The following is a 26,870-nucleotide window of genomic DNA, read 5'->3' as shown; positions in this document are numbered from 1 at the left end:
TTGGAAATTCGCACTATAAGTGTACGAAAAATACTAAAAGTTACCACATTTGGTATCATTTCGTATTATGTGAAGTGTGAGAGCCTAGAACTTGAAATTTGGAATGGGAATCAAGGTTGAGGGGTAGTGTCGATGAAAGGACTTAATTTTGCATGTATGTACTCATGTATACAAAATGTACTCAACGTTACAAAATTTGGTACGATTTTAATTTAGAGGAACGGATGAATCTAAAATCGTGAAATTTAAAATTGACATTGCTGGTATAGTGTAGGATTGTGAAATGGAGGGGGTTTTCGAGATTTGTACTTAAGTGCACGAATAGAACTAAATGGTAAAAATTTTGTAAAACAGATACAGTTGAAATGCTGAAATTTGGAAATAAAGTAACTATTGCCTTGTAGGATTAGGCCATGTAGGAAGTTTTGGAAATTTGTTCTTATGTGTACGAAATGGTACTAAATTTGATACAATTTTGTTTTGGCTAAACCAATAGAGTTGGTATCCTGAAATTTTAATATAAGATTACTGTCGGAGTGAAGGATTAGTATATTTAGGTAGTTTTGGAAATTTGTAATCACAGGGTGAGATAAAAAATAACTGCAACAAAGTCAAACGCCATAATTTTTACTTTTTTTAATTTTATTGAATGAAAGCAAAAAATGTCGGAAATAGCATCAAATTTTAGAATAAGTTTAGATTTGTTCCAATTAGTGACCTTTGGCACGAACTATTGCCTTCAAACGGCCAATGAAACCGTCACACACTGCCCGAATGTTGCTCCGCGGTATTTGGTTCATTTCCAGCGAAGCGCTTGCTTAAGGCGATCGACACATTGGTATTTTTTAGTGCCAACCTTGCTTTCCAAAATACTCCAGACACAATAGTCCATCGGATTAGTATCCGGAGATTTTGGTGGCCATTGTGCGCTGGAAATAAAGCGAGGTACCTCATTTTGTAAACACTCTTTGGTGGCGCGTGCTGAGTGCGATGGTGCTGAGTCCTGTTGGAATGTCCAAGGTCTGCGGCCAAAATGTGTGTGTGCCCAAGGCTTTAATACACCGACCTCTTTGGCAAGTAAACACGATAATTATGTTTGTTTACAAACTGCTGGACAACGAATGTTTTCTCAGAAAAACAAACCCAAACCAGAAAACCAAATTCGGCAGTTCACCACTTTCGGCCAAGCGATGCAAGCCTTTGGCTCTTTTGAGTCTATTTTCTTTTTATAGCGGAGTAAGTTATTGCTCACTTTTCAATATTTGTTGAATGGAATATTGCGATATGTTCAGCTTACGAGCCATTTTTCGGTCACTGTGACGCGGGTTTTGATCAAATCGCTTTTTACTTTTCGAACCGTTTCTGCTAATGTCGCTGTTTTCTTCCGTCTTCTTTTTTGACGTTGGGCTACGCTACCAGTATTATGGTAACGAGCGATGGTATGAGACAAAAAAGATTTATTCACATTTAAATACTGGACTGCTCTGAAGATAGTCACTTGTGGTCTTCCAGCCAAATATAAAGAAATTGCACCATCGCGCTAGAATTCAATCACGAATACTTTTTTTCTGGAAAATGCTCATCAAAATGCTTTTGTACGATTGTAGTCAATATAATGAGCTGTCACTGAACAGCTGTCGGACCAGTGGCTTAAAAATGACAACAGTCTGAAGTTGGTTGCCGTTTTTTCATCTCACCCTGTATTTGGTACAATTTGGTATTGGGTGAACGAGACAGTGCTTGCAGTTTGCAATTTGGTATTAGGGTTGTGGTTCAAGTGTAGCCTTGACATGTGGAGGTGATTTTGGAAATGAGAGTCATAATTGTACGAAAAGTACTGTATGGTATTATATTTGGTATTGGGTGGATGGACATTTAGTTCACTGTTGGTATTTGAGGTTGAGATTTGAAGGTGGGTTTGGAGAGGAGTACTTTGATTGTACGAGAAGTAATAAATTTGATATTGTGTGAAGGGGGTAGACTGATATGCTGATATTTGAAATTTATGTCACTGTTGGTGTTTGAGGTTAATATATTTAGGTAGTTTTGGGAATTTGTACTGCAATTGTTATAAAAGCACTAAATATTATTAAATTTGGTGATGTGTGAAAATATAGAGCTGGAATCTCAATTTCATACAGAGGTCTCTGTTCGTATCTGGAGTTAAGATCTGGACGTGGTTTGGGAAACGATAGTAGAAATTATTGTACGAATAGTACTAAATAGTTGTAAATCTTGTATTGGGTGAAGGAATAGAGCTGAAATCCTGAAATTGTATATGGATGTCACCATCGGTGTCTGAGGTTTAGATATGTGGGTTATTTTGGGAATACGTACTATGATTGTTCGAAAAGTACTAAATGGTACTAATTTGAATCACTTTTTGTCTACGTTGGCAAGATGTAGATCCTTTTGGATATACATAACTAAATGTTACTAAATTGAGTATTGGGTAAGTGATAGATCTGAAATTTCATAGTGAGGTCTCTGTTAGTATCTTGAATTTAGATATGAAGGTGGTTATGGAAATGTATATTAGAATGGTACGAAAAGTACTAAATAAGCTATTGTGTGAAGGAGTAGATCTGAAATCCTGAAATTTGATGTGGATGTTACTGTTGATGCAGGTGGTTAGGTAAGCGTACTCTAATTCTATTAAATGATACTAACTTTTGAATCGAGTGAATGTATTGAGCTTTAATCACGAAATTTTATATTGAGGTGTCTGTTGACATCTGGAACTGAGATCTGGTAGTAGTCTTGCAAATGATTCTTTTGCCTAAATTTCCACTTGGGAGACGATACATTTGTATCAAGATTAAAGATCGACCCCAAATCAAGGATATTGCAAAAACGGTTTATATTTATCCTTTTAGATCCGCATGCATAAATTACGATACCGTCTCGATTGCGAGTTCAGGGCCTTGAACCAAGGTCCCGGCATTAGAGTAATGTTTTCAAATCTAGATAAATTTTTAAATCATGTTTTATGGGGAATATTAAAAATTAATATTATTTTTTCATGATGTATATGAATCAAACATATTTTTATTCTCACCAAGATCCCAAACAAAAAACAAAACACTTGACGCTCTCTTCAAAAGTAGATCTGAAATCCTGAAATTTGATGTGGATGTTACTGTTGATGCAGGTGGTTAGGTAAGCGTACTCTAATTCTATTAAATGATACTAACTTTTGAATCGAGTGAATGTATTGAGCTTTAATCACGAAATTTTATATTGAGGTGTCTGTTGACATCTGGAACTGAGATCTGGTAGTAGTCTTGCAAATGATTCTTTTGCCTAAATTTCCACTTGGGAGACGATACATTTGTATCAAGATTAAAGATCGACCCCAAATCAAGGATATTGCAAAAACGGTTTATATTTATCCTTTTAGATCCGCATGCATAAATTACGATACCGTCTCGATTGCGAGTTCAGGGCCTTGAACCAAGGTCCCGGCATTAGAGTAATGTTTTCAAATCTAGATAAATTTTTAAATCATGTTTTATGGGGAATATTAAAAATTAATATTATTTTTTCATGATGTATATGAATCAAACATATTTTTATTCTCACCAAGATCCCAAACAAAAAACAAAACACTTGACGCTCTCTTCAAAAGTAGATCTGAAATCCTGAAATTTGATGTGGATGTTACTGTTTATGCAGGTGGTTAGGTATGCGTACTCTAATTTTATTATATGTGGACATCTGTAACTGAGATCTGGTAGAAGGGAGACGATACATTTGTATCAAAATTAAAGATGGTTTCCAAATCAAGGATATTGCCAAAACGGTATATACTTTATCCTTTTAGATCCGCATGCATAAATTACGATACCGTCTTGACCGAGAGGTCATTGCGAGTTCAGGGCCTTTACACCCAGAGAAAAAATGACAACATCCGTGTATGAAATGACCACATCCGTGTATGATAGTGTATCAACCACGTTTGGTGTCAAAATGAGCACGCTGTTGTCATTTTGACACCGAGATTTTGGCAACGATTTCAACAACAGATGTGCATGAAATGAGCACATACGTGGTCATTTCGAGCACGCCCCGTTGTCAGATTGTCAACGCTTCGTTGTCAGATCGTCAACGCTTCGTTGTCAGATTGTCAACGCTCCGTTGTCGGATTGTCAACGCCCGTTGTCAGATTGAAATCAATGGTGGTCATTTTTTGATATCCGTTCCTTTTCCATTTTATACCCTTAGTAGAAGAAACGACATTTTTTGAAAAGTATTTTATTGAACGAAACCAATTACATAAATTCAATATAAATACATATTTGATTTAACAAAACAATTCGAATTACATATATTCAATGTATAGAAACAAATTAAATTAACTTAAATCTGAAATAAACTTTTCCATTATTCATAGGATATAAGTGAAATGGGTAAGTAATAAAATCTAAAATTGGTATTAAAAAAATTGTATCCTCATTCAGAGAACCAACTTCATACGATTGTAAATGGTAATCAAAGTTTTTAACTTTTACTTGGTTACATAAAATGTAAACATTTTCATTTTCAATTATTAAATGTTTAATTTTGAAAAGTTCAATTGCGGCATTATTTGTTGCTAAATAATAGTTTTTTTTATACCTAGTTCCCTTAAAAAAAATGTCATCAGACACTTTGCAATTTTGGTAATTTAAAACTGGCTTACTTTTTTTGTAACAATATTCCTCTTTTGCCAAATCTTCGATGGTATGCGTATTAATGATAACATTTGGTTCTAAGTTATCTTCGTGTTTTAATAAAAAATTGGAAAATTTCAATCCAGACTTAATAGATAATGAACGACAGGGATTTACTCTTGATGTAGTATTTCCTAAATAGGCTTTTGCTTCCTTGTGTTTAGCTTCGAATCTCATGCTCCAGAGATATTTAAGGGGACCACATTTTCGGATAGCTGTGGGATAGTGGACAAGAAAGTGGTGTTTCGGTTTTAACGAACCGTATAATGTTATATAAAGTGAATGGTGATCTCTAATTAATTCTTCCAATTTTATTAAATCGTCTTCTATATAACTTGGTCTTAAAAGTAAATCGATTATTTGTAATAATATTATAAAAACTTTCCAGTGATCGTTGGAGAAAGGAATTAAATCGCCTACCATTAAAGGTAAAAAATTAGTAAAACACATAGTTTCACTAGCTGTCATTTTTAAGTTATAGTTTTTCAATCTACATAAATCTAGTGGTCCAGATTTATTTCCCACTTCAATTTCTCCAAATTGGAATAAAGATTTTCTGCTGTTAATACAATCTAACGTAACAATATTTTCTTGAATCAGCCCGAGAATTACATTAGACATATCGTAGACACATATGCCCTCGAAAATGTCATGCATAATATCAAAACAAAAATTTTCAGTGACGTTAAAATTTGGTAAAGATTCGAAGATACACTTGTTTTTAATACCTGTTTCTTGAAAATTATTTTCCAATACATTTGAGTTGTAATTCTCTTGGTTTCTTAAACTATCTAAATGCTGAATTGCGTCGAATTGCATTTGGGACTTTTTTCTTCTACATACCCGGCAAAATCTTTTAGAGTTAAATGATTGCACGTAGCCTAAAATACTATTAACTGCTAAATTATCTCCAATAATTACACCTAAAATAAAATGCACCTTCTGAACACTTTGTTGAACACAAATTTCAACCCCTTCTTCTAGAATTTTTAACTCTTCTACAAGATTGTGAAATGAAACTTCATTTCCACGTTCTTTTAAATCCTTTGATGGTATAAACGCAGCAGTTAATATATAATCAAGTTTTGACAACAAGTGCTGTGGCATTGAAGGAAAGCTAATATAACAACCACATATGGAAAATGTATGGGTTCCAAGAGGATTATTAATTTGAAAATCATCCATGTAAAGGACATAGGGAATAACTAAATTGTACTGATATTTTAATAATTTAGTTTTATATAACTCACCGTTTGTAAAATTTTGTAAAACAGGTGAATTTAGGAATTTTTTGGAGTTTTCTAATGTCAAATCTAAGAGATTTGGAATTTTAAAAAGGGCACTTATCATGAATTTCAGTGGCATTATATAAATATTGGATAACTTTGGACCTAAACTGGGATTTCCGCTGATAACAATTTCCGAGACTTGATTGCTAATTACATAAACCTTTGGATCATCATAAAAGTTTAGTTCTTTTAAAATTTTTAAAAGTCTATATTCCGTTCTAGTTTCTTCGAAAGGATTTTTACAAAAGTTTAGTAAGTACCTTAAGTCTTCATAATTTGGATGATCAGTTATATATTTTTCAATTGTACATGAAATGGATGAAAGCAGAATTGAAACAGAATGTTGTATTTCTATAACATGATTTCTAGGCATATAGCTTTGACCATGTAATTGTAAAGACAGATATAAGGTTTTCTTTTTCAAAACATTTAAATCCTTTTCTATTGTATTGTTGTTAATAACAGTTTCACTGTTTGTATAATCATTTTCTTTTGATGATGACATTTCAACTGGCACATTAATGGCTTTAACCATTGGTGGAGCTTTTGTGTGATTCTTGTGAAGTTTTTCTAAATGAATTCTGAATGACGTAAATTTTGTAAATGTTTGCTTACAGTTGTCCTGAACGCATTGTACTTTTAAAAATTTAGTGGACATTAAATGGTCTGTTTTCAAATGAGCTATTAAAAGATTTGCCTTATCAAAATGCTTACGGCAACGAAAGCAAATATACATTTTGAATTGTACTTTAATTATTGTTGCAGAAATTAATAAGTGAAGTCAAATTAACTGATTTTATATCATATACAGTATTAATTTCATAAAAATATTTTTGGATAAAAATCCATGGAATTTGGCAGGCATTTGGATATTTTAAAGAAAGTGCATGAAAAATTTTAAAACATGTATCTAAACATTCGAGGAACGATTGAAATTTTAACAAATTGTGGTTAAAAAAAACATAAAAACCTTTTATATTGAAATCGGACAAACCCTCCACAATTATAAATGGCTGTATAGTTAATCCAGCATTGTAATACTTTTCAGTGACTGTATCAATTTGCCTTTTATAATCGTTAATTGTCGGTAGTCGCAGTACGAAACTTTCCTGCGAATCAGCTATTGTTACTTTTTTTCGTAATTTACCGTTTCCACATTTAAACCTAGCAGGTGATGGTAAAACTGAATTCAACAGTATTGCGTATATATAATCTTGAGCATCTGCAACCGAAATATAAAATAAATATTACTTTTAATGTTTATGATAAATCAGGAATTAAAATTTACCTATGCTGCTTGCCGTCAAAACATTTGCGAAGAGTTGTTTGCAATGTTCGTTATGAATATTTTTCCCATAATAATTGTAAATTTTTTTCTTAAATTGGTCCCATTTAGAAAGTAGAAGATTGCCTTTCTGTGGATACATAATATCGAAATCAATGTTGACCTAAAACGAAACATTAGTATCCATATACAAATAAATAGCTCATGGCTACTTACCAATTCTGAAGCTCTTGCATCGGACAACTTCGTCCATTCAAGGAGAAATGTATGGCTACTTAAATTTTTTATATCTCTTTGCCGTATGTTAAAAGATCTTTTCCATTTTTCGCAGATCGATCCCCAATCATTACATTCTCTTAGTAAGGAAGCTTTCAATGAATTTTCAACTGATTCATCAATTTCGGGAACATCTTTGTTACAAAAATTAGGAGATGTGTGAGTTGCTGCTTTGCTTGTGCTAGGCTCGGAAATCAAAAGCTTTATTCTTTTGGACTTCTTGTTTCTATACTTGGCATAAAGTTTTCCGCTTGCGTTGTTCTTTCCTTTTCTTGAAATGTAATAATAATCCTAAAAATAAAGACATATTATAAGTTAAGAAACTACATAATCAGATACGTTGTTTATATTGTTAATCTTACCCTCATTTCGTTTTCAAGAGGAAAAACGGAACAAATTTCATCCAATATGCGCATATAGTCTTGAGTGTAAAGAGTAACATTGTTGGTTAAAATATCTTCAATAATTATATTAATTATATCATCTCTTTGCTCGTCACTTAATTTCTTATTAACGCTACTACATTCAAGCGCTAGTTTCCCCTTCGAGGTATGTGTTAACAATTCCGTTAGATCCTATATTAAATAAAAAAACTACATTAACTATGCTTACACAAATATTACTCTTACCTTACCTCTGACAAAATTCCTTTGGCTTTTGAGCAGTTCGAACCTGTAGTGTCGGGAGTACCAGGAGTACTTGCAGGTGTCTCGTTGCGTTTCCACCATTCACCTATTTTAGATGGAACTGACATAGTTTCGTCATCAATCCCGAGCTATTGTTATGACAATATTAATACTGAGTTCAACTCTGTAAAACAAATAATACGTACCTTTCGTTTTTTCCAAGCAAAGAGCTTTTCTCTGAATTCAACACGCAGTCCCAATGGTGGCACTGCTTCCTTTAAATCTTCTTTTTTCAAGTACTGCAAGCTGCGAAATGTTACATGTGATGCTAAAAGAACAAAAAAGAAAATTCTTTGTTAATTACACTGATTAACTGAAAAATTCATTTTTATTTACTTACCTTTTAATTGTTCAAAAAGCGACTCCATATTTATTCCTTTTAAGAACTCCCTTAACATATAATCGTCCTCATTGTTTTCCGCATCTTGACTGCTGCAATGGTTTGTATCGCGAACCACAACAATATTGCCATCGATTTCTAACAACTCACCAATGATATTTTGAGGATCTTGCGAATTATTATTCATTTTCAATAAATTTTTTGCACAATGCGTCCTTTCTCTTTCAATAACACGGAAAAAATGGTAAATATGCAGCCGATTGCACACGAGTAAAAAAAATGACAACGGTGGTGCATGATTCATACACGGTAGTTGCTAAAATGGCAACGATCGTGTACGATTCATGCACGTCGGTGTACAAAGTAACAACGGTGGTGCATCATTATGCAGGTGGTGGTGCATAATTCATACACGACCGGTGTCATATTGACAACGACCGTGTGTGAATCATGCACCACCGTTGTCATTTTTTACTCGTGTGTAATCGGCTGCAATTACCAATATTACAAATGGACAAATTAAGCACGGCTGTTGTTGGTACCGAAAGTTGACCACGTCTCGGTGTCAATTTGAGCACGTTCGTGCACAATTCACCAACAGCCGTTGTTGAAAAATATAACAACGGGTCGTTGCGAAAATGACAACATACGTGCTTGATTTCGCAACGGGATTTTTCCCTCAGTGTAGGGTAATGTTTTAAAATCTAGATAAATTTTTAAATCATGTTTTGTAGGGAATATTAAAAATTAATATTATTTTTTCATGATGTATATGAATCAAACATATTTTTGTTCTCTCCAAGATCCCAAACAAAAAACAAAACACTTGACGCTCTCTTCAAAAAGTAAAAAAAAAGATAAAAACAAAAAAAAATCGCGACACTGTCTTTGCTCAGTCTCAAAATCACACAATATCAACAAAAAAAGATTCACAACAACTACAACGCTATAATCAAGAAATACACCACAATACGAAAATGAAAACAACATACACATATACAAACATACATATACTCGCTGTTGTTGTTCCTTTTAATTTTGGCCAAGAGCCAAAGCTCTATACTTGGAGATCATCGGACAAAATAAAGATAGAAAAACAGAAGAAAAAAAATTGCTGAGTTTTTGCCAGAATTATTTATAACTGAAACGACGATGAAAAAAGAAGACTCGTTCACACGATGAACACAAGACTCTCGCCACAACAAGAATTACACATGTATGTGTGTGAAAAAATATGTTTGTGTATGTATATGTGCGTTTGAAATAACATCATGTGTATGAGAGATATTTTTCTTGTTCGTCTTTTCAATTTTTCCAAATACAATATGCCATCTCGTGAACAACACAATCGGCAAGTCAACAACGACAGCAACAACACCACCACCAACAACAACAACAATTAAACATTTCATTCGAAATTTGTACTCATCAAATACAATAACACCACACCATCGAAGAAACATGTAGGAAAGTATGAAAACAGCAAGAAAATTGTTCAACATTTGTATCTTTGTTTTTTTTCTCTCCCTCTCTCTCTTTCTCGATACTCTCTCGCTTGATGGTCTGCAATATTAAAGGAAGGAATGATAAAGTCCCCCACACAATAACAACATCCATCCATCCATTCGTTCGTTCAATCGAAATATTGAAACGAACAAAAAACAAAGCAAAAACGAGGGATATGATGATAATGTGAATTATATTTCATATATATCGCCTGTGTGTATGTTTTGTTGTTGTTTTAATTTTTCTCCCTCTTTGACATCACAAAAAGCTACAAATTTGAAAAGAAGCAATACAAGTTTAACACTGTTTCTTTCTTTCTGCCTTCAAAACGAATTTTCCCAGTGATATATATTTTTTGGAGCTAAATAAATTTTCATTAGTTGTGAACATTTATAATTCAATAATGGGAAATTGTTTACAATCAATATAAAACAGAATATTGTCTTTAGCAAAAACATTTGTTATTTGTTGCGTATGTAAATGTGTAAGGTTATTTCCTATTTCTTATGAAGTTCTCAAGATGTTAAGAAATTGAATTCTTGGCATTAAAGAGAGGCAAAGTTTACAATGTATACTCCATATAACTTTTTTTTTGTTAAGTTAAAATGAAGTATTGCAATTAAAAGCAGACTTTTATAAGTCACATTAAGGATTCGCCAAAATTCGAGATTTCTCACTCCATTTTGATCCATGATATTATTGTTACCCTAACACCCCGGCCGATGGAAGTGGAACCGATTTATTTATATTTATATCTTATATTTTACATACAAAATAAAAACAAATGGTAGGAATACAAAGGATTCAGTCGGGTGGGCCGACCATGTGATACCCTGCAACTTTAGAAATTTAGGGAAGAGCATGAATGAATTTCTTAAGGTACATTCTCTAATTCTTATACCCTCCACCACACTATGGAGGGTATATTCATTTTGTCATTCCGTTTGTAACTCCTCGAAATACTCATGTCAGACCCAACAACGTATATATATTCTTGATCAGCGTAAAATTCTAAGACGATTTAGCTATGTCCGTCTGTCTGTCTGTCGCGCTATCTTTCGAACAAATTGAGATAGAAGGCTAAATTTTTGCAGACGTGTATATTTTGCCAGTAGGCACGTTAAGTTCGTAAATGGACCATGTAGGTCCACGTCTTCGCATAGGCCCCATATAACGGTACCTCCCTATATTCGGTATTTTGATGATTTTAGCGTCATTATTCACCGGAATTGTTTTAAATTACGTATTTAAAGTTCGTAATATATATTTACTCAAAAGTATGTTATGTCTGCGGGACTTTTGATATTGATAATGAGCTATGTAGGTCCACGTTTTCGTATAGCCCCCATATAACGGTACCTCCCGATATTCGGTATTTTTATGATTTTAGGGAGATTATTTAACGGAATTGTTTGAAATTTGGCATTTGAAGTTCGTAATGGATACTACAACCTAAGACAGAAAATTATCTGTGCAGGTCCACATCTTCGTATAGCCCCCATATAATGGTACCCTCCGATATTCGGTATTTTGATGATTTTAGCGACATTATTTAACGGAATCATTCCAAATTTGATATTTGAAGTTTGTAATAGATACTGCAGCATAAAACAGAAAATGGGTCATGTAAGTCCACGTCTTCGTATAGCACCCATATAACGGTACCCTCCGAATCGTTTCAAATTTGGTATTTGAAGTTCGTAATGGATACTACATCCTAAGTCAAAAAATAAGTAATGTAGGTCCACGTCTCTCGTACCCCCCGATATTCGGTATTTTGATGATTTTAGCGACATTATTTACCAGGATTGTTTCAAATTTCGCATGTGAAGTTCGTAATGGATACTTCAGCCCATGCCAGAAAATTGTCTGTGCAGGTCCACGTCTTCGTATAGCCCCCATATTAAGGTACCCCCTATATTCGGTATTTTGATGATTTGAATTACATTGTAAACAGATTTTTCTTCAAGGTTCGCATTTAAATATTGTGATAACTTATGACAAAAGTTGCCTATGCTGGTCCACGTCGTCGTATAGGCATTCGGTATTTTTAATATTTTAACAGAATTTTTAACGGATTTTATTATTATTATTTTTTTTAATGTTCTAATTCGTTTCAAATGATGGGGGGTATTCAAAGTTCGGCCCGGCCGTACTTACTGCCTTTTCACTTGTTATTATTAAGGTTTGAAATATTTTCAAATAGTCATACAAAAGGGTTATCTTGGGTTTTCAGCGAAGCAAAAAACCATGCAAGCAATCTAAATAAGCCATCTCAGATCCAATTTCTTCATTTTATGGCAAATTCCAAGCGTGAAATCTGCAATCTGTTCAAGTTGAGTGGCATTTCTGTTGTAATTAGTGAACTCGAGGTAGCAACATATTTCCCCATAATAATTGTATCGTCAATTAAATTGTTTTGTTAGCCTAATGCCATTGCAAAAGTGTTGTTGGTCAATGCTTCTTAATAAAATCATATCACAATCTGCAGCGATTTAAATATAATTTGACAAAATTTACTTTTACACTAAATTCCGTCACACCTTCCATATTTCATTGAAATTGGAGGTACGTTTGTTGCATCAAATATGTGAAATCGGTCGAAAATATACAGGGTGAGATGAAAAAACTGCAACCAACTTCAGACGGCTGTCATTTGTAAGCAACTCGTCCGGCATTTGTTAAAATTATTCCACAGACAACTCATTATATTGTTTACAAGTGTACAAAAGAATTTTGGTGTGAATTTTCCAGAAAAAAAGTTATTCGTGATGGAATTCAAGCGTGATAGTGTGATTTTTTTATATATGGCTGGAAAGCCACAAGTTGCTATCGTTAGAGCACTTCAGCATGTAAATGTGAATAGATCTTTTGTATCTCGTACCATCGCTCGTTACCGAGATACTGATAGTGTAGCCCGACGTCAAGTAAGTGGACGGAAGAAAACAATAACATCAGCAGCAATGGTTCGGAAAGTAAAGAAGCGACTTGATCGAAACCCGCGTCGCAGTGACCGAAAAATGGCTCGTGAGCTGAACATATCGCAATATTCCATTTGGCAAATATTGAAAATGAGCTCGGGGTAAAGCCATTAAAATTCCAAAAAGTGCAAGAACTTTCACCGCAACAGAAAGAAAATAGACTCAAAAGAGCTAAAGAGTTGCTTCGCTTGGCCGAAAGGTTTTCTCCGATGAGAAAACATTCGTTGTCCAGCAGTTTGTAAACAAACAAAATGATCGTGTTTACTTTCCAAAGAGGTCCGGTTGGCCACCAGAAATCAGGCGCTGTCCAAAGCCCGTCGTAATAGCCGATGTTCGCTCTCCGCTCGTAGTAATCGACCGTGGTATCGGAATAAAGGGTCAATAGTTTGAATAATCATAACTCATGGCTGAGGGTATACATCTGTCGGCAAAACCGAGTGACTTTACTTGTTGTGTGAACAACAATTATGGGTCCAACTATTTTGCAACAACAAAATACCTATAGTATCTCAAATAAAGGCAAAATTTTTCGAAAAAAAATTATATATTTTCTATATTTTTTCATTGTTTTAACATTAATATTTATTTTCGACAAATTTACAACTATTTCCCAATTTGTATAACACACAACCTGTAGTGAGGTTTCTCCGACCAAACTTTGTTCGGCGTCTTTGTAAAGCCCTTACCATACACAAATTGATATAGCTTTGACATTTTATATATACATTTTATCAGAATTGCCATTTTCTTTTGCCAATTTTGGGTATTTGAGTTGTTTTTATTTAAAATTTATATTTGCAAAATATTTTCAATGCATTAATTTTAGTTATCCTATGTTTTTCCGGAACTTTTTGAACACGTGAAATATAATATAAAGTGAAACGAAAATTATGAAATTAAGTCCCTTTTTGGCATCCATAGCCATTAGCTATTCTTTAACCAATTTTGGAAATTTACTTTAAATCAGGGGTGCTCAAAAATAAATATCTGTTTTCAGTCAAATTTCTCTTTGCTTATTTAAATCAAGAACAAAACAGTGTTAAGTCATTATTTATACAAATATTTTTTATCCATTTGCTTTATAAACTATTTTGGCAAACATTCGTGTTTAAAATCAATTAAATAGAACAGTAAAATATAAAGAAAAACAGAATTTTAATTTTCTCTTAAATTATCTCTTTTTTCTCTTCATGTTCTAGAACACGGTTTTGAGCACCCCTACTTTAAATTCAAAAATTTTAATCAAAACTAAATGTTTTACTCACACAAAATCTCTTACTGATCAACGTTAGATTACTCTTACTGTAAAAAATTGAGTTTATTACGGAACGTCAAAGAGAGAAAACCAACAAACGAGCAACATCAGCATTATCTCTCTTATGTTTTTCTCTTCGCCAACTTAAACCAAAGAGAACTAATCTACACCCACATTCTCATGGGAAAAATAAACAATTCACAAATTTTGACAAACATATGGCCATAATAATATTTTGTATTTACAAATGAAAAATCAACGCGAAAGCAATTTCTAAAAATAGCCAAGAGACAGACATGTTTACACTCACAAGACCCAAAATAAGAACAGACTCTCACAATTACATTCAAACTCTACGGAATGTGTGATTGACCAAAAATCTAATTTTTTTGTTCGTTTTGGCCTAGCTTCGTTTGTTCTTCATATTCCTCGTGTAATAAATTCATGCCACAAAAAGGTGAAGGATGTTTTTTTTTCTTTTTGTTTATTGTCGAGGTCGTTCGGAGTAGCAGCATTGTTTTTGCAACAAACATTTGAGTGTGGAATTTATTACAGAAACCATCAAATCATTTGCAACGCCACACACACACCCCCACATACAGAAATAGACGCTTTGACGAACTAATGGCCACAAACTGTGGTTACCACAAAATCCGGACACCACTCAACATATTCACACACACACAGACACTTTTTAACTTTTTAATATTGCTTGATTTGTGACCAGTCTCTTCTAAAAAGATAGAGAGAGAGAGAGAGAGAAAAAGTGGCTGCGAATGCCAACTACCCGTGGACACCCACAAATCTGGTGTCCACCTTTTTGCCTGTCATTCCAATGTTGATGTTGCCGTACGTTGTTCATTCACTTTTCATTTTTGTTGTCGCCGCCAATGTTGCTGCTATTGTGGTTGTTGTTCAAAAATAATTTAGTTTTCATCTTGTTTACCTGTGTTTTCAATTCTTTATTTTTAGTCGTGGATTCTCTTTTCTTCTATTCATTTTCATATTTGCACTTGAAAATCATACCGCTGACATTTTTGTGGTGTAATTATATTATTGGCTTTTTGTTTGTGGGATCGTAATGTGTGTGTGTGCGTCCATGTAAATGTGAATGTGGCTTGCCGTAAGTGTGGGTGATATTTGTTGACATTTCAATATCGTTGTTATTTTCACTTGTTTGTTCACACAAACATTATATACCTATGTATATGTGTGTGTGTTTTCTTGCTTTTTGTTTGCAAATGATTTTTCCCCGCTCTTTCCATACAATGTTGTGAAATTTATGATTACATGTGTTTTTTTCATTTGTCACACAGGTGGAACAAATTAATTGAGACCTTCAACTACAATAACTTGCATTTCCTTTGATTTATTGTTTTTTTTTTTTTTTTCTTTTTTTTTTGTAATAAGAATAATTTTTTGAAGGAAATGGAAAATATACCGCCGCACTTGTATTCATTTAAAATGACATTTCAATGGACTGTATTAAATAAACTTTTGATGAATTCGTGTAATAAAATTTTACTAATTTGAATTATTGTAAATGTCATTGGTTTTAGAATTCATCCAACATGGTAAGAAGTATCAATCGGTTTGCCAACATATATACATACACCCGATATATATAAGCGACATAGACCCAGAAATGCATTACGAAACCATTTGGAGGTCAACTGGTACGAAGTAATTTTTCTTTTTTAAATAAACAAAACTATCAAAAATGTTACTACTTCTGAACAAAACGTTCAGAAACATGTAAGAAATGGCTATAGTCATCCGATGCCGACCATGTGATACCTTACAACACAACAATATGCTGGAAGCCTCCTTATGTCCAAATTTCGTTTTAGAAATAATATCATAGAGTCCTGCATAGATGTTGTCTTAGATTTTTGACCGGGGTTACTTGCCCAATATTTACGCAATCTGTCGTGTTGTTAGGTATTCAAAACAACTTCACACTACAGTTATGGTCGATTTTACAGCTAAGTAAAATTCAAAGCTCATCTAAAATGCTGAACTTCTTCCCTGTTCTCAAAACTCTTCTCGTGCAAAATTCCGTGTCGATTGGTTTTCCATTGTGACCTGTAGAGCAATTGCAAAATCTGGAAAATTTCAATGTTTTTGGTCCATTCGAGTCCTTAAATGTACATCTTCAAAAACAATAGGTTTTAATTCTGGCCCTAACCCTGCCACTTTCAAATTTTCATAAGGACCGGACGATAATTGCGAACTGTATATAATACCATCAACACATAGAAAAACGTTAGAAAATGTACAGTTCCAAATTGTAGGTCAATTTGAAAAAAAAAACGAAAAAAATATAAAAACATTTGAAAAAATATAACAAAAAATATTAACTTTTTTATTTTCATATTTTTGCAAGATTTCCATTCCGAATTTATGAGAATTGTTAAATTCAGTCCAGCAGTTCTTGACTTATAAGCGGAATAACTAAGATCTTTTTCTTTTACATAGACAGGGTGAGATGGAAAAGCTGCAACAAAGTCAAACGCCATAATTTGTACATTTATACCCTTTACCATTCTATGGAGGGTATATTAACCTTGGCATTCCGTTTGTAACTCCTTGAAATATTCATAATAGACCCTACAAAGTATATATATTCTGGATCAGCGTAAAATTCTAAGAAGATCCAGCGATGTCCGTCTGTCTGTCCGTTGCATTCACGCTCTCTTTCGAACAAATCGAGATGGAGGGCTAAAATTTTGCATACATGCATAGTTTACCAGTAAGCAGGATAAGTTGGTAAATGGGAAATGGAACCTCATTTTGTAACGATTCTTGGGTGGCGCGTGCTGAGTGCGATGTTGCTGAGTCCTGCTGAAATGTCCAAGGTCTGTGGCCTGTTGAAATGTCCAAGGTCTGTGGCCAAAATGTTTGCGTGCCCAAGCCTTTGATACACCCTCCAAAATGTTTTCGCATTAATATTCGGCATTTATTCTGACGCCACGGTCGATTAATACGAGCGGAGAGCGACCATCGGTTGCTATGGCGGCCCACACCATCACCATGGCCGGCCCTTGAGTTCTCTTGGCCAAACGAAGGCGCACATTTTCAGCTGACCTCTTTGGCAAGTAAACATGATCAGTTTGTTTGTTTACACACTTGTGGACAACGAGTGTTTTTCCATCGAAAAAAAACAAATTCGGCAGTTCACCACTTTCGGCCAAGCGAAGCAACTCTTTAGCTCTTTTGAGTATATTTTCTTTCCGTTGAGGTGTAAGTTCTTGCACTTTCTGGAATTTCAATGGCTTTACCCCGAGCTCATTTTTCAATATTTTCCAAATGGAGTATTGCGATATGTTCAGCTCATGTTCGATTTTTCGGCCACTGCGACGTTGGTCTCGATCAAGTCGCTTCTTTACTTTTCGAACCATTTCTGCTGATTTTGCTGTTTTCTTCCGTCCACTTCCTTGAAGTCGGGCTACGCTACCAGTATCACGGTAGCGAGCTTTTGTAACCTTGTAAACAATATAATGAGCTGTCACTGGAATAATTTTAACAGCTGTGGGAGGAGTGGTTGCAGTTTTGGTTATCTCACCCTGTATAAACTTTTTGGGGTCTAAAATTATTATTTCGATGAGTTACAAACGGTATGACGCACTTAATATAACATCCATACTATGTCAGTACCTCCCTATATTCGGAATTTTGACGATTTTAGCCACATTATTCAACGAATATATTTTTTCAAGTTTCGTATTTGAATATTGTAAAGGCTTATAACAAAAGTTGCCTAAGCAGGTCAACGTCTTCGTATAGACCCCAATATAAACGCTATATTCGGTATTTTTAAAATTTTCGGCTTACCATTTCTCTTTCTGTGTAGAATATTTTTTTTTTTTTTTTTTGTTGAAAATTTCGAAATTTTGTAGGGGAGGTACCTAGGGTTTTTAACCACTATTTTAGTCTTAAATCATTATCAAATAATATATATACACTCTCTAGCCATATGGCTGAGGGTATAAAAACATACTTTATTAGGGTTTATGCAAAAAGTCCTTGCAAAAGATTATTTCAGAAGGATCACTTCAACCTATAATTTCAAATTTCACATATGTCACCAGCGAAAAGAAATCTATATAACCATTATATATAAAGAAAATCTTAACATCTATGTTGCAAAAAAAATGTTTTCTAATTAGTTTGATCAATTTTTTCCGAGTTGGTTTTGAACGTAACGCCGTAACGTACATTTGCTTTATATGATTTTTGGATAAATTCTTAACTTTTGCGGAGAAGGTGCCAGAAGAGTGGCTCATTATTTCCAATGCTCGAATTCAATCTATTCTCGGTAGTACGATGAGGCAAGTTTGGAACAAGTTCTATAGTAATATTCCGCAACTACCAGCCAGACAGATGAATTTCGTCTAAGTAGACATGTTGCCTAAAACTGTTCATTCGTTGAGACACATTTTGTTTATGCATCTGTAATGCTGAGAGTATAAAAAAAAATATGCATATTTACATTAATAGTCATTTAGCTGTTTCTTATTTAGCTATTAAATTCTTTTTTTAACTACAAATCTTCTATTATCTTTGACCTGTGTGTCACTGCGCCAGTTACCCTTTTACTATCTTATCGTTTAATGAAGTTTAAATTTCCATTTTACTTTCAAATTGAAATCGCCACCATCGTTATCGTAGCTAGCCAATGCTGGTCACACCCCACAAAAGAAACAGTCTCTCTCTCTCTCTCTCTCTCGTACACACACATACACAGACACCAAGTAAACATTTCAAACAAAACCCTTCAAAAACAGGCAAAATGAACGAAGCAAAAAATAATGAAAAATTACTTTTCGTTACTTCAAAAGGTAAATAAAAGAATAAAAAAAAAACCGGAATGAAGTTGAAAACAAAATGAATTGTAAAATGGAAATGGAGTACGGAAGGGTTGTTGAGCGAAAAAGGAATGATACAAAACTTTACATTAACAAGTTGGAAAATATCAGTCGGTTTTGTCGACAGGTGTATACGTTCAGCCAATGTTCGATTATTTAAATATATTTTGACTTCTGTTATCATTATTCAAATTGTTGACCCTCTATGGAGTAGGTTCCGAAGGAATGGGCCAATATTGTCCATTTCGTATCGGACCTAAATAAATATGATATAAATATTTTGAGTTGCCAGATTTGGACTATAATGGTTACTTCATTCACTATATATGAGGTATGTGTGATAGTGTGCGCTAGTTACCACATATAATCGACCGAAGTATTCCATTTTCATACCTCATCTAATGCAGTTAAAAATATTGATATGGGCAAAATTACAAGAAAATCGAACATTTATATCCAATTAATCTCAGGTTTCTGGTTGAGAGAAGCATTTAGATGTAACAAGTTGTAAAGAATAGCTGACTTGTTTCGCAATTTATGACAATTGTGAACTTTTGTGGGTGAGGTACCAGAAAGGAGTTCGCAGATATATACCATCTTCACAACAGATATTGTGTTGGCAAATATGTTTGTATGTCTGACATTTGAAAAGAGTTGGATGCTTATTTCGCTTTCTTTGTGCTTTTATTTTTCAAAATCTTGAAACCTAGGTGGGAGAGGTACTAGAAGGAATAGTCTGATCTCTACCATCTTTATAACAGATCTTGTGTTGATAGAAATTTTGAGATGTACCAAGTCTGGAATGGAATCGGATGTTAATTTCGCTTTTTATGAGCTTCATGGATATTCAAAATTTTGAGCCTATGTGGGGAGCTACCAGAAGGAGTGGACCTATATATCCTATGTTCACAACAGATCTTGTGTTAGTAGGAGTAATGGGATGTGTGAAATATAAAGAGAACCTGATGATTTATTTCAGATTTTATAAACGTTTTGGTTATTCTAAATTTTGGCCCTGGGAGGCACCAGAAGGAATGGTTCGATCTCTACCGTTTTTATAACATATCCTGTGTAGATAGAAATATTCAGATGTGCCAAGTCTAAATGGAATTGGATGTTAATTTCGCGTTTTATTAGCTTCGTGGATATTCAAAATTTCGACCGATATACTATACGATATATTCCATTATAATACGAGATCTTCGGTTAATAAAAATATTAGGATGTGTGAAATTTGAAGACAATCAGACTCTTACATCACGTTTTATAAGAGTTGTATTTATTCAAAATGTTGACCCTTTGTGGGGGAGGTACTTGCTGCAGTGGACCGATATTGTCCATTTTCGCACCTGACCTAGCACTGACGTAAATATTAGGATTTCCAAAGTTGGAGTAAAATCGGATTATTGTTTCTCTTTCTGTGCAGAAAAAAAATATATAATTTTTTTTTTAAATTTCGACTTTTTGTGGGGAGTGTTCCAGAAGGAGTGGACCAATATTGCCCTTCTTCGAACCTGACCTAAGTTTGACTAACATATTACGATGCACCAAATTTGGACGAAATTGGATACAAGACAGACGGACGGATGGACATCGCAAAATCGACTCCAAAACGGATTTGGTCCAAAGAGACCTAGGGTCTAAAACCATTAATTCGACTAGCCACGTTTTGACCGTATCAAATGATAGCGATATGGCTGAGAGTTGTAAGTAAAATGCTCACAAAGAACCTCCTGTGTAGAATTTCAGACAATTCCGTTGAACAATGTGGCCAAAATCATCAAAATACGGAATATCGAGGGATACCGTTATATTGGGGCTATATGATATTGTGGACCTATATAGACAATTCTCTGTCAGATGGTAAAGAACTCATAAGGGACTCCTTGTGTGGAATTTCAGACAATTCCATTGGAAAATGTGGCTAAAATCATCAAAATACCCAATATCGGGGGTACCGTTATGTGGAGGCTATACGATATCGTGGACCGATATAGCCCATCTTTGAACTTGACCTGCCTACAGACAAAAATAGATATGTGAAAAATTTTAGCTTCCTATCGTTTTGACTGCAGCGTGATTACAACAGGCGGACAGACGGACGGACGGACAGGTCTAAATCGTCTTAGAATTTTACGCTGATCAAGAATATATGTACTTTGTTGGGTCTAAAATAATTATTTCGATGAGTTACAAACGGAATGACGAACTTAATATACCCTCCATACTATGTATGGTGGAGTGTATACAAAATTATCGCACAGTCTCATTATAGTAAAATTTGTAGATTGCAGCAGATCCTGGAACTTGTAGGGTAAATCTATAATTCTTGGTGTAAGGGTCCTTAACCATGGCAAATGGCAAATATCTTCATTTCAATTTGAAAAACCCTTTTGCCAAACTGTTTCTCAGAACAACAAAACAAACTCAGCAAAAAAAGTGTAGCCAACTGACAGATATTTTTTTCTCTGCCAGCAGCAACAACAACATCACACAAAAGAAGAAAAAACTCAATTAATTTTACATTGACTTCGAGAAATGGCAATGAGAAGCGGAACAAGATAGCAGGAACTCGTTTACGAATTGCCATAACGGAAAAATAATTTCAACTTTAATTATAAATAAGTTTATGGTGGCATATTTTAATTAACGCAAATTGTTATTAATTTTTTACAAAAATTAATTAACAAAAAAATTATTTTAAAAAAAACGCATGAAAACAAACAATGAACAGGCATTTATTCGGTCAATAAATTTCAACCTAATGAATCTGCAACAAAAAAAAAATGGAATTACGCCTGACAGCTTTGCTCCATGCCAGCGTACACGCAGATGACCATTTATGGTCATTTGTCTTTGGCATTGTTAACACATTATTAAAAATAATTTAATTATCTGCACATTAAAAATGAACAACGACGAGAGAAAAACAAAGAAGCGTTTCTTGCATGTCCCATTGTGTGTTGCTTTGGGGGCCAAAAAGTGCGTAGATACAGAAACCCCCAGCATTTGTATCTGCGAATAATGCTGAACAAGGACTTGTGCTCGTCTGTGTGTGCTGTTTGTGTTTGTGTGTGTGTGTGAATGCATTTCACATTTGCCTTTCTATTCTGGCATTGTCAAGGTGTTATTTTTGTTTGTTCCTCTTAACGCTGGCTCTTGATTACCGAAGCCAGTCAGTCAGCCAGTCGTTGCAATGAACTGTACGACTGAATATCTTTACATTGGCTTGCATTGCAGGAAATGTAAACAAAATTGTTTTGATTGGCATCAATCCAAACGATAAAAAGAAATCACTTCGATATTTATTTTGAGACCAGAGGGGTGCGATTCTAGGTATGTATCTTTAGAACAGCCGGTTCATTGAACATTTGAACAATGATCTGTGTTGATATTTTCATTCTAAACATAGAAACTTTACATTGAATGATTGATGATAGTGAATTTGAAAAAGGGAATGAAGTAGAAGTTGATTAAGAATAGCACAATGGAGAGGTGGATACAATTTTGCTAAAAAAAAAATGTGACACTAATAAAAATGTCATAGTTAGTTTGCTGTAAATAATATACTCCAGATTTAGGCAACCGAAAAATGTAACACTAAAGAGAGTCAAATGACTTTCTTTGTTTTTTTTTTTATATCCTCAGTCATATGGCTAACTCTCGAAGGGAGTATCCGATTTGTTCCAAACTTGAAACATCGTAATATTATTGTCAAACTTAGATCGAGTTCGGAGATGGGCGATATCGGTCCACTCCTTCTGGTACCTCCCCCAACAAAATGTTGATATTTAGAAAATATTTTATTGTAGAGAAAGAGAAAGGATGATACAATTTTGCTCCAACTTTACAAAAATAATAATATTTCCATCAGTGCTAGGTCAGGTGCGAAAATTGACAATATAGGTTAACTCCATCAAGTACCTTCCCCACAAAGGTGAAAATTTTTAATAATTATAACGCTTACAAAGTGTGATGTAAGACCCTAATTGTCTTCGAATTTTCCACACCCCAATATTATTATTAACCCAACTGGCTGTAAAATGAAATATATCGGTTCACTCCTTCTAGACCATTTCCAAAAAAAGGTCGAAATTTAAAAAAAAAAACAGTAAAGAAAGTCCTAAAGTCGGGCGGGGCCGATTTTATGATACCCTACACTACTTTGCTAATTTAGTTGAGCTCCACTTAATAATTAAAAGTTTTTATGGGAGAATTCAATCATACACGCTATAATTATAATTATAATTATAATTTAAAATTCAAAGGACTAAATATGCCGAAGCATTTGTATCTTTTAAATTCGGACTTGTAAAATTGTAAAATGTATATGGGAACTATATCCAAATCTGAACCGATCTCGATAAAATTTGGCAAAGATATTTCTGAGCTGTATTTGATATATTTCCCTGAATATCGTTGTTACGGAGTGCATATTACGGCTGTGTGTAACAAATACAATAAATCGGATGAACAATATATATGGGAGCTATAGCTATATCTGAACCGATCTTCACCAAATTTGGCATACAGCCTTCTAGACTAAATTCGGTCGTATGTGCAAATTCCATCCCATTTGGACAAATATTAGACGTTTGGTGCACAATAAATGGTAAATCGGACGAAGTTATATATGGGAGCTATATCCAAATCTGAACCGATCTCGATAAAATTTAGCAAAGGTATTTCTGAGCTGCATTTGATATATTTCCCCAAATATTGTTGTTACAGAGTGCATATTACGGCTGCGGAGGACAAAAATAACAAATCGGATGAACAATATATATGGGAGCTATAGCTATATCTAACCCGATTTCGATAAAATTTGGCATACTTATTTTCAGGCCTAATTTGGTATGTATGTATGTGCAAAATTCCATACTATTCGGACTGATATTACACGTTTGGTGCACAATAAAAGGCAAATCGGACGAAGACATATATGGGAGCTATATCTAAATTTTTACCGATTATCTCCAATTTCAATAGGGTTCGTCCTTGGGCCAAACAAATGTTGTTTGCAAAATTTCATCTCAATCGGATAATAAATGCGACCTGCATTTTGTTCACAAAAATACATGGACAGACGGACGGACGGACAGACGGACTGACATGCATGAATCAACTCAGAAAGTGATTCTATGCAGATCATCAAAAGGAACTATGGGTCTATCTCGTTTGCTTTTGCCTGTTACAAACAAATGCACAAAGACATAATACCCTGACCACCTTGTGGTGTAGGGTATAAAAAAAATATTTTCTGCACAGAACGAGAAGCAATAATCCGATTTTTCTCCAATTTTGCAAATCCTAATATTTCCATCAGTTCTAGGTCGGGTGCGGAAATGGATAATATCAGTCCACTTCATCAAGTACCTCCCCCACAAAGGATCAGAATTATGAATAATTACAACTCTTATAAAACGTGATGTAAGAGTCTGATTGTCTTCAAATTTCACACATCCCAATTATTTTATTAACCCAAGGTCTGGTGTTAAGACGTAATACATCGGTCTACTCCTTCTGGTACCTCCCCCACAAAAGGTCGAAATTTTTAATAACCCTTAAGCTCAAAAAACACGAAATTAACATCCGATTCCATTTTGACTTTTCACATCTGAATATTTCTATTCAACACAAGATCTATTATAAAAACGGTAAAAATCAGACCATTCTGTCTGGTACCTCCCCCAAAAAAGGGTCAAAGTTTTGAATAATTATTACTTTTATAAAATGTGATGCAAGTATCCGATTGCCTTCATACTACACACATCACAATATTTTTAATAACCAAAGGCCGGTCGACTCCTTCTTATACCTCCCCCACAAAGGGACAACATTTTGAATATCCATTAAGTTCATAAAAAGCGAAATTAACATCCGATTCCATTCCAGACTTGGTACATCTCCATATTTCCATCAACACATGATCTGTTAAAAAGATGGTAGAGATCGGACCATTTCTGTTGCTACCTGCCCCACATAGCGCTCAAAATTTTGAAAAACTGAACGCCCAAAGAAAACGAAACAAGCATTCAACACTCTTCAAATTTCACACATACAAACATTTTGCTAACCCAAGATCTGTTGTGAAGATGATATATCTGCGAACCCCTTCTAGTAGCTCACTCACAAAGGGTCATTATTTTCAATACTTTTAACTGTCATAACTTGCGAAACAAGTCAGCGATTCTTTACAACTTGCTATATGTAAAAAATCTCTCTTTGCCAGAAATCTGAGATGAATATGAAACCCATGATTTCGCATAAAATAGATATAAATATTCGATTTTCTTGTTATATTGCCCTTTCCAATATTTTTATCTGTAGTAGTTGAGGTATGAAAATGGAATACTTTGGTCGACTATATGTGGTACCTCACGCACACTTTTAACATTTTCTAAAAAATTAGCACATAGCTCATATAAAGTGAAGGATGTAACAAATATAGTCCAAACCTGGCACGTCGCAATATTTATATCATATTTATTTAGGTCCGATACGAAATGGCCAATATTGGCCCATTCCTTCGGAACCTTCTTCATAAGGGATAAAACATTTGAATTCTCATAACAGAAGTCAAAATATTTTTAAATAATCGTACATTGGTTGAAGGTATACATTTGTCGACAAAACCGACTAATACTTTTTAACTTGATTTTTTTTTCGCAGATAAGTTTAAAAGTTTTGTGCAATATTCCTAGAATCTTGAAATTTTACACGAGGGCTAGTCTTGGAGCGTAGCCATATTATAAGGCTGGTTTTTTTATAACCTACACCACATAGTGGTAAGGGTATTATGTCTTTGTGCATTTCTTTGTAACATGGAAAAGGAAGCGAGATAGACCCATAGTTAATTTTGAGGATCTCCATAGAATCACTTTCTGAGTTGATTTATGCATGTCAGTCCGTCTGTCCGTCCGTCCGTCTGTCCATGAACAAAATGCAGGTCGCATTTATTATCCGATTGAGATGAATTTTTGCTCAAATCATTTGTTTGGCCCAAGGACGAACCCTATTGAAATTGGAGATAATCTGTAAAAATTTAGATATAGCTCCCATATATATCTTCGTGCGATTTGCCTTTTATTGTGCATCAAACGTGTAATACCAGCCCGAATAGTATAGAATTTTGCACATACAACCAAATTAGGCCTGAAAATAAGTGTGACAAATTTGATCGAAATCGGTTCATATATAGGTATAGCTCCCATATATATTGTTCATCCGATTTTTTATTTTTGTCCTCCGCAGCCGTAATATGCACTCTCTAACAACAATATTTGAGGAAATATATCAAATACAGCTCAGAAATACATTTGCTAAATTTTATCGAGATCGGTTCAGATTTGGATATAGCTCCCATATATAACTTCGTCCGATTTACCTTTTATTGTGCACCAAACGTCTAATATTTGCCCAAAAGGGACCGAATTGAGTCCAGAAGATAGTATGTCAAATTTGGTGAAGATCGGTTAAGATATAGCTATAGCTCCCATATATATTGTTCATCCGATTTGTTGTATTTGTTACCCACTGCCGTAATATGCACTCCGTAACAACAATATTTCAGGAAATATATCATATACAGCTCAGAAATATATTTGCCAAATTTTTTCGAGATCTGTTCAGATTTGTATATAGCTCCCATATATATCTTTATCTGATTTTA

The 26,870-nt window shown here is 34.2% G+C and overlaps 2 protein-coding genes across 13 annotated transcripts in view; one reads left to right on the top strand and one right to left on the bottom strand.

Moving 5' to 3' along the window:
• LOC101894270 (tropomodulin) overlaps positions 1-26,870 on the top strand; it is a 359,112-nt gene that overhangs the window by 138,814 nt on the left and 193,428 nt on the right. The window lies entirely within an intron of this gene.
• Positions 5,133-9,456, bottom strand: LOC131802273 (uncharacterized). Its single transcript, XM_059122201.1, has 7 exons — positions 8,589-9,456; positions 8,395-8,516; positions 8,197-8,337; positions 7,925-8,137; positions 7,503-7,853; positions 7,290-7,449; positions 5,133-7,223 (listed from the first exon to the last, which is right to left on the bottom strand). Exons 1-7 carry the CDS (start codon positions 8,890-8,892, stop codon positions 6,751-6,753), a joined length of 1,764 nt encoding a protein of 587 aa, XP_058978184.1. The 5' UTR covers positions 8,893-9,456; the 3' UTR covers positions 5,133-6,750.

Source organism: Musca domestica, unplaced genomic scaffold, assembly GCF_030504385.1.
Source record: "Musca domestica strain aabys unplaced genomic scaffold, Musca_domestica.polishedcontigs.V.1.1 1, whole genome shotgun sequence".
NCBI lineage: Eukaryota > Metazoa > Arthropoda > Insecta > Diptera > Muscidae > Musca > Musca domestica.
The sequence above is the reverse complement of the archived record's forward strand: the minus strand, read 5'-3'. Positions and strand labels throughout refer to the sequence as shown.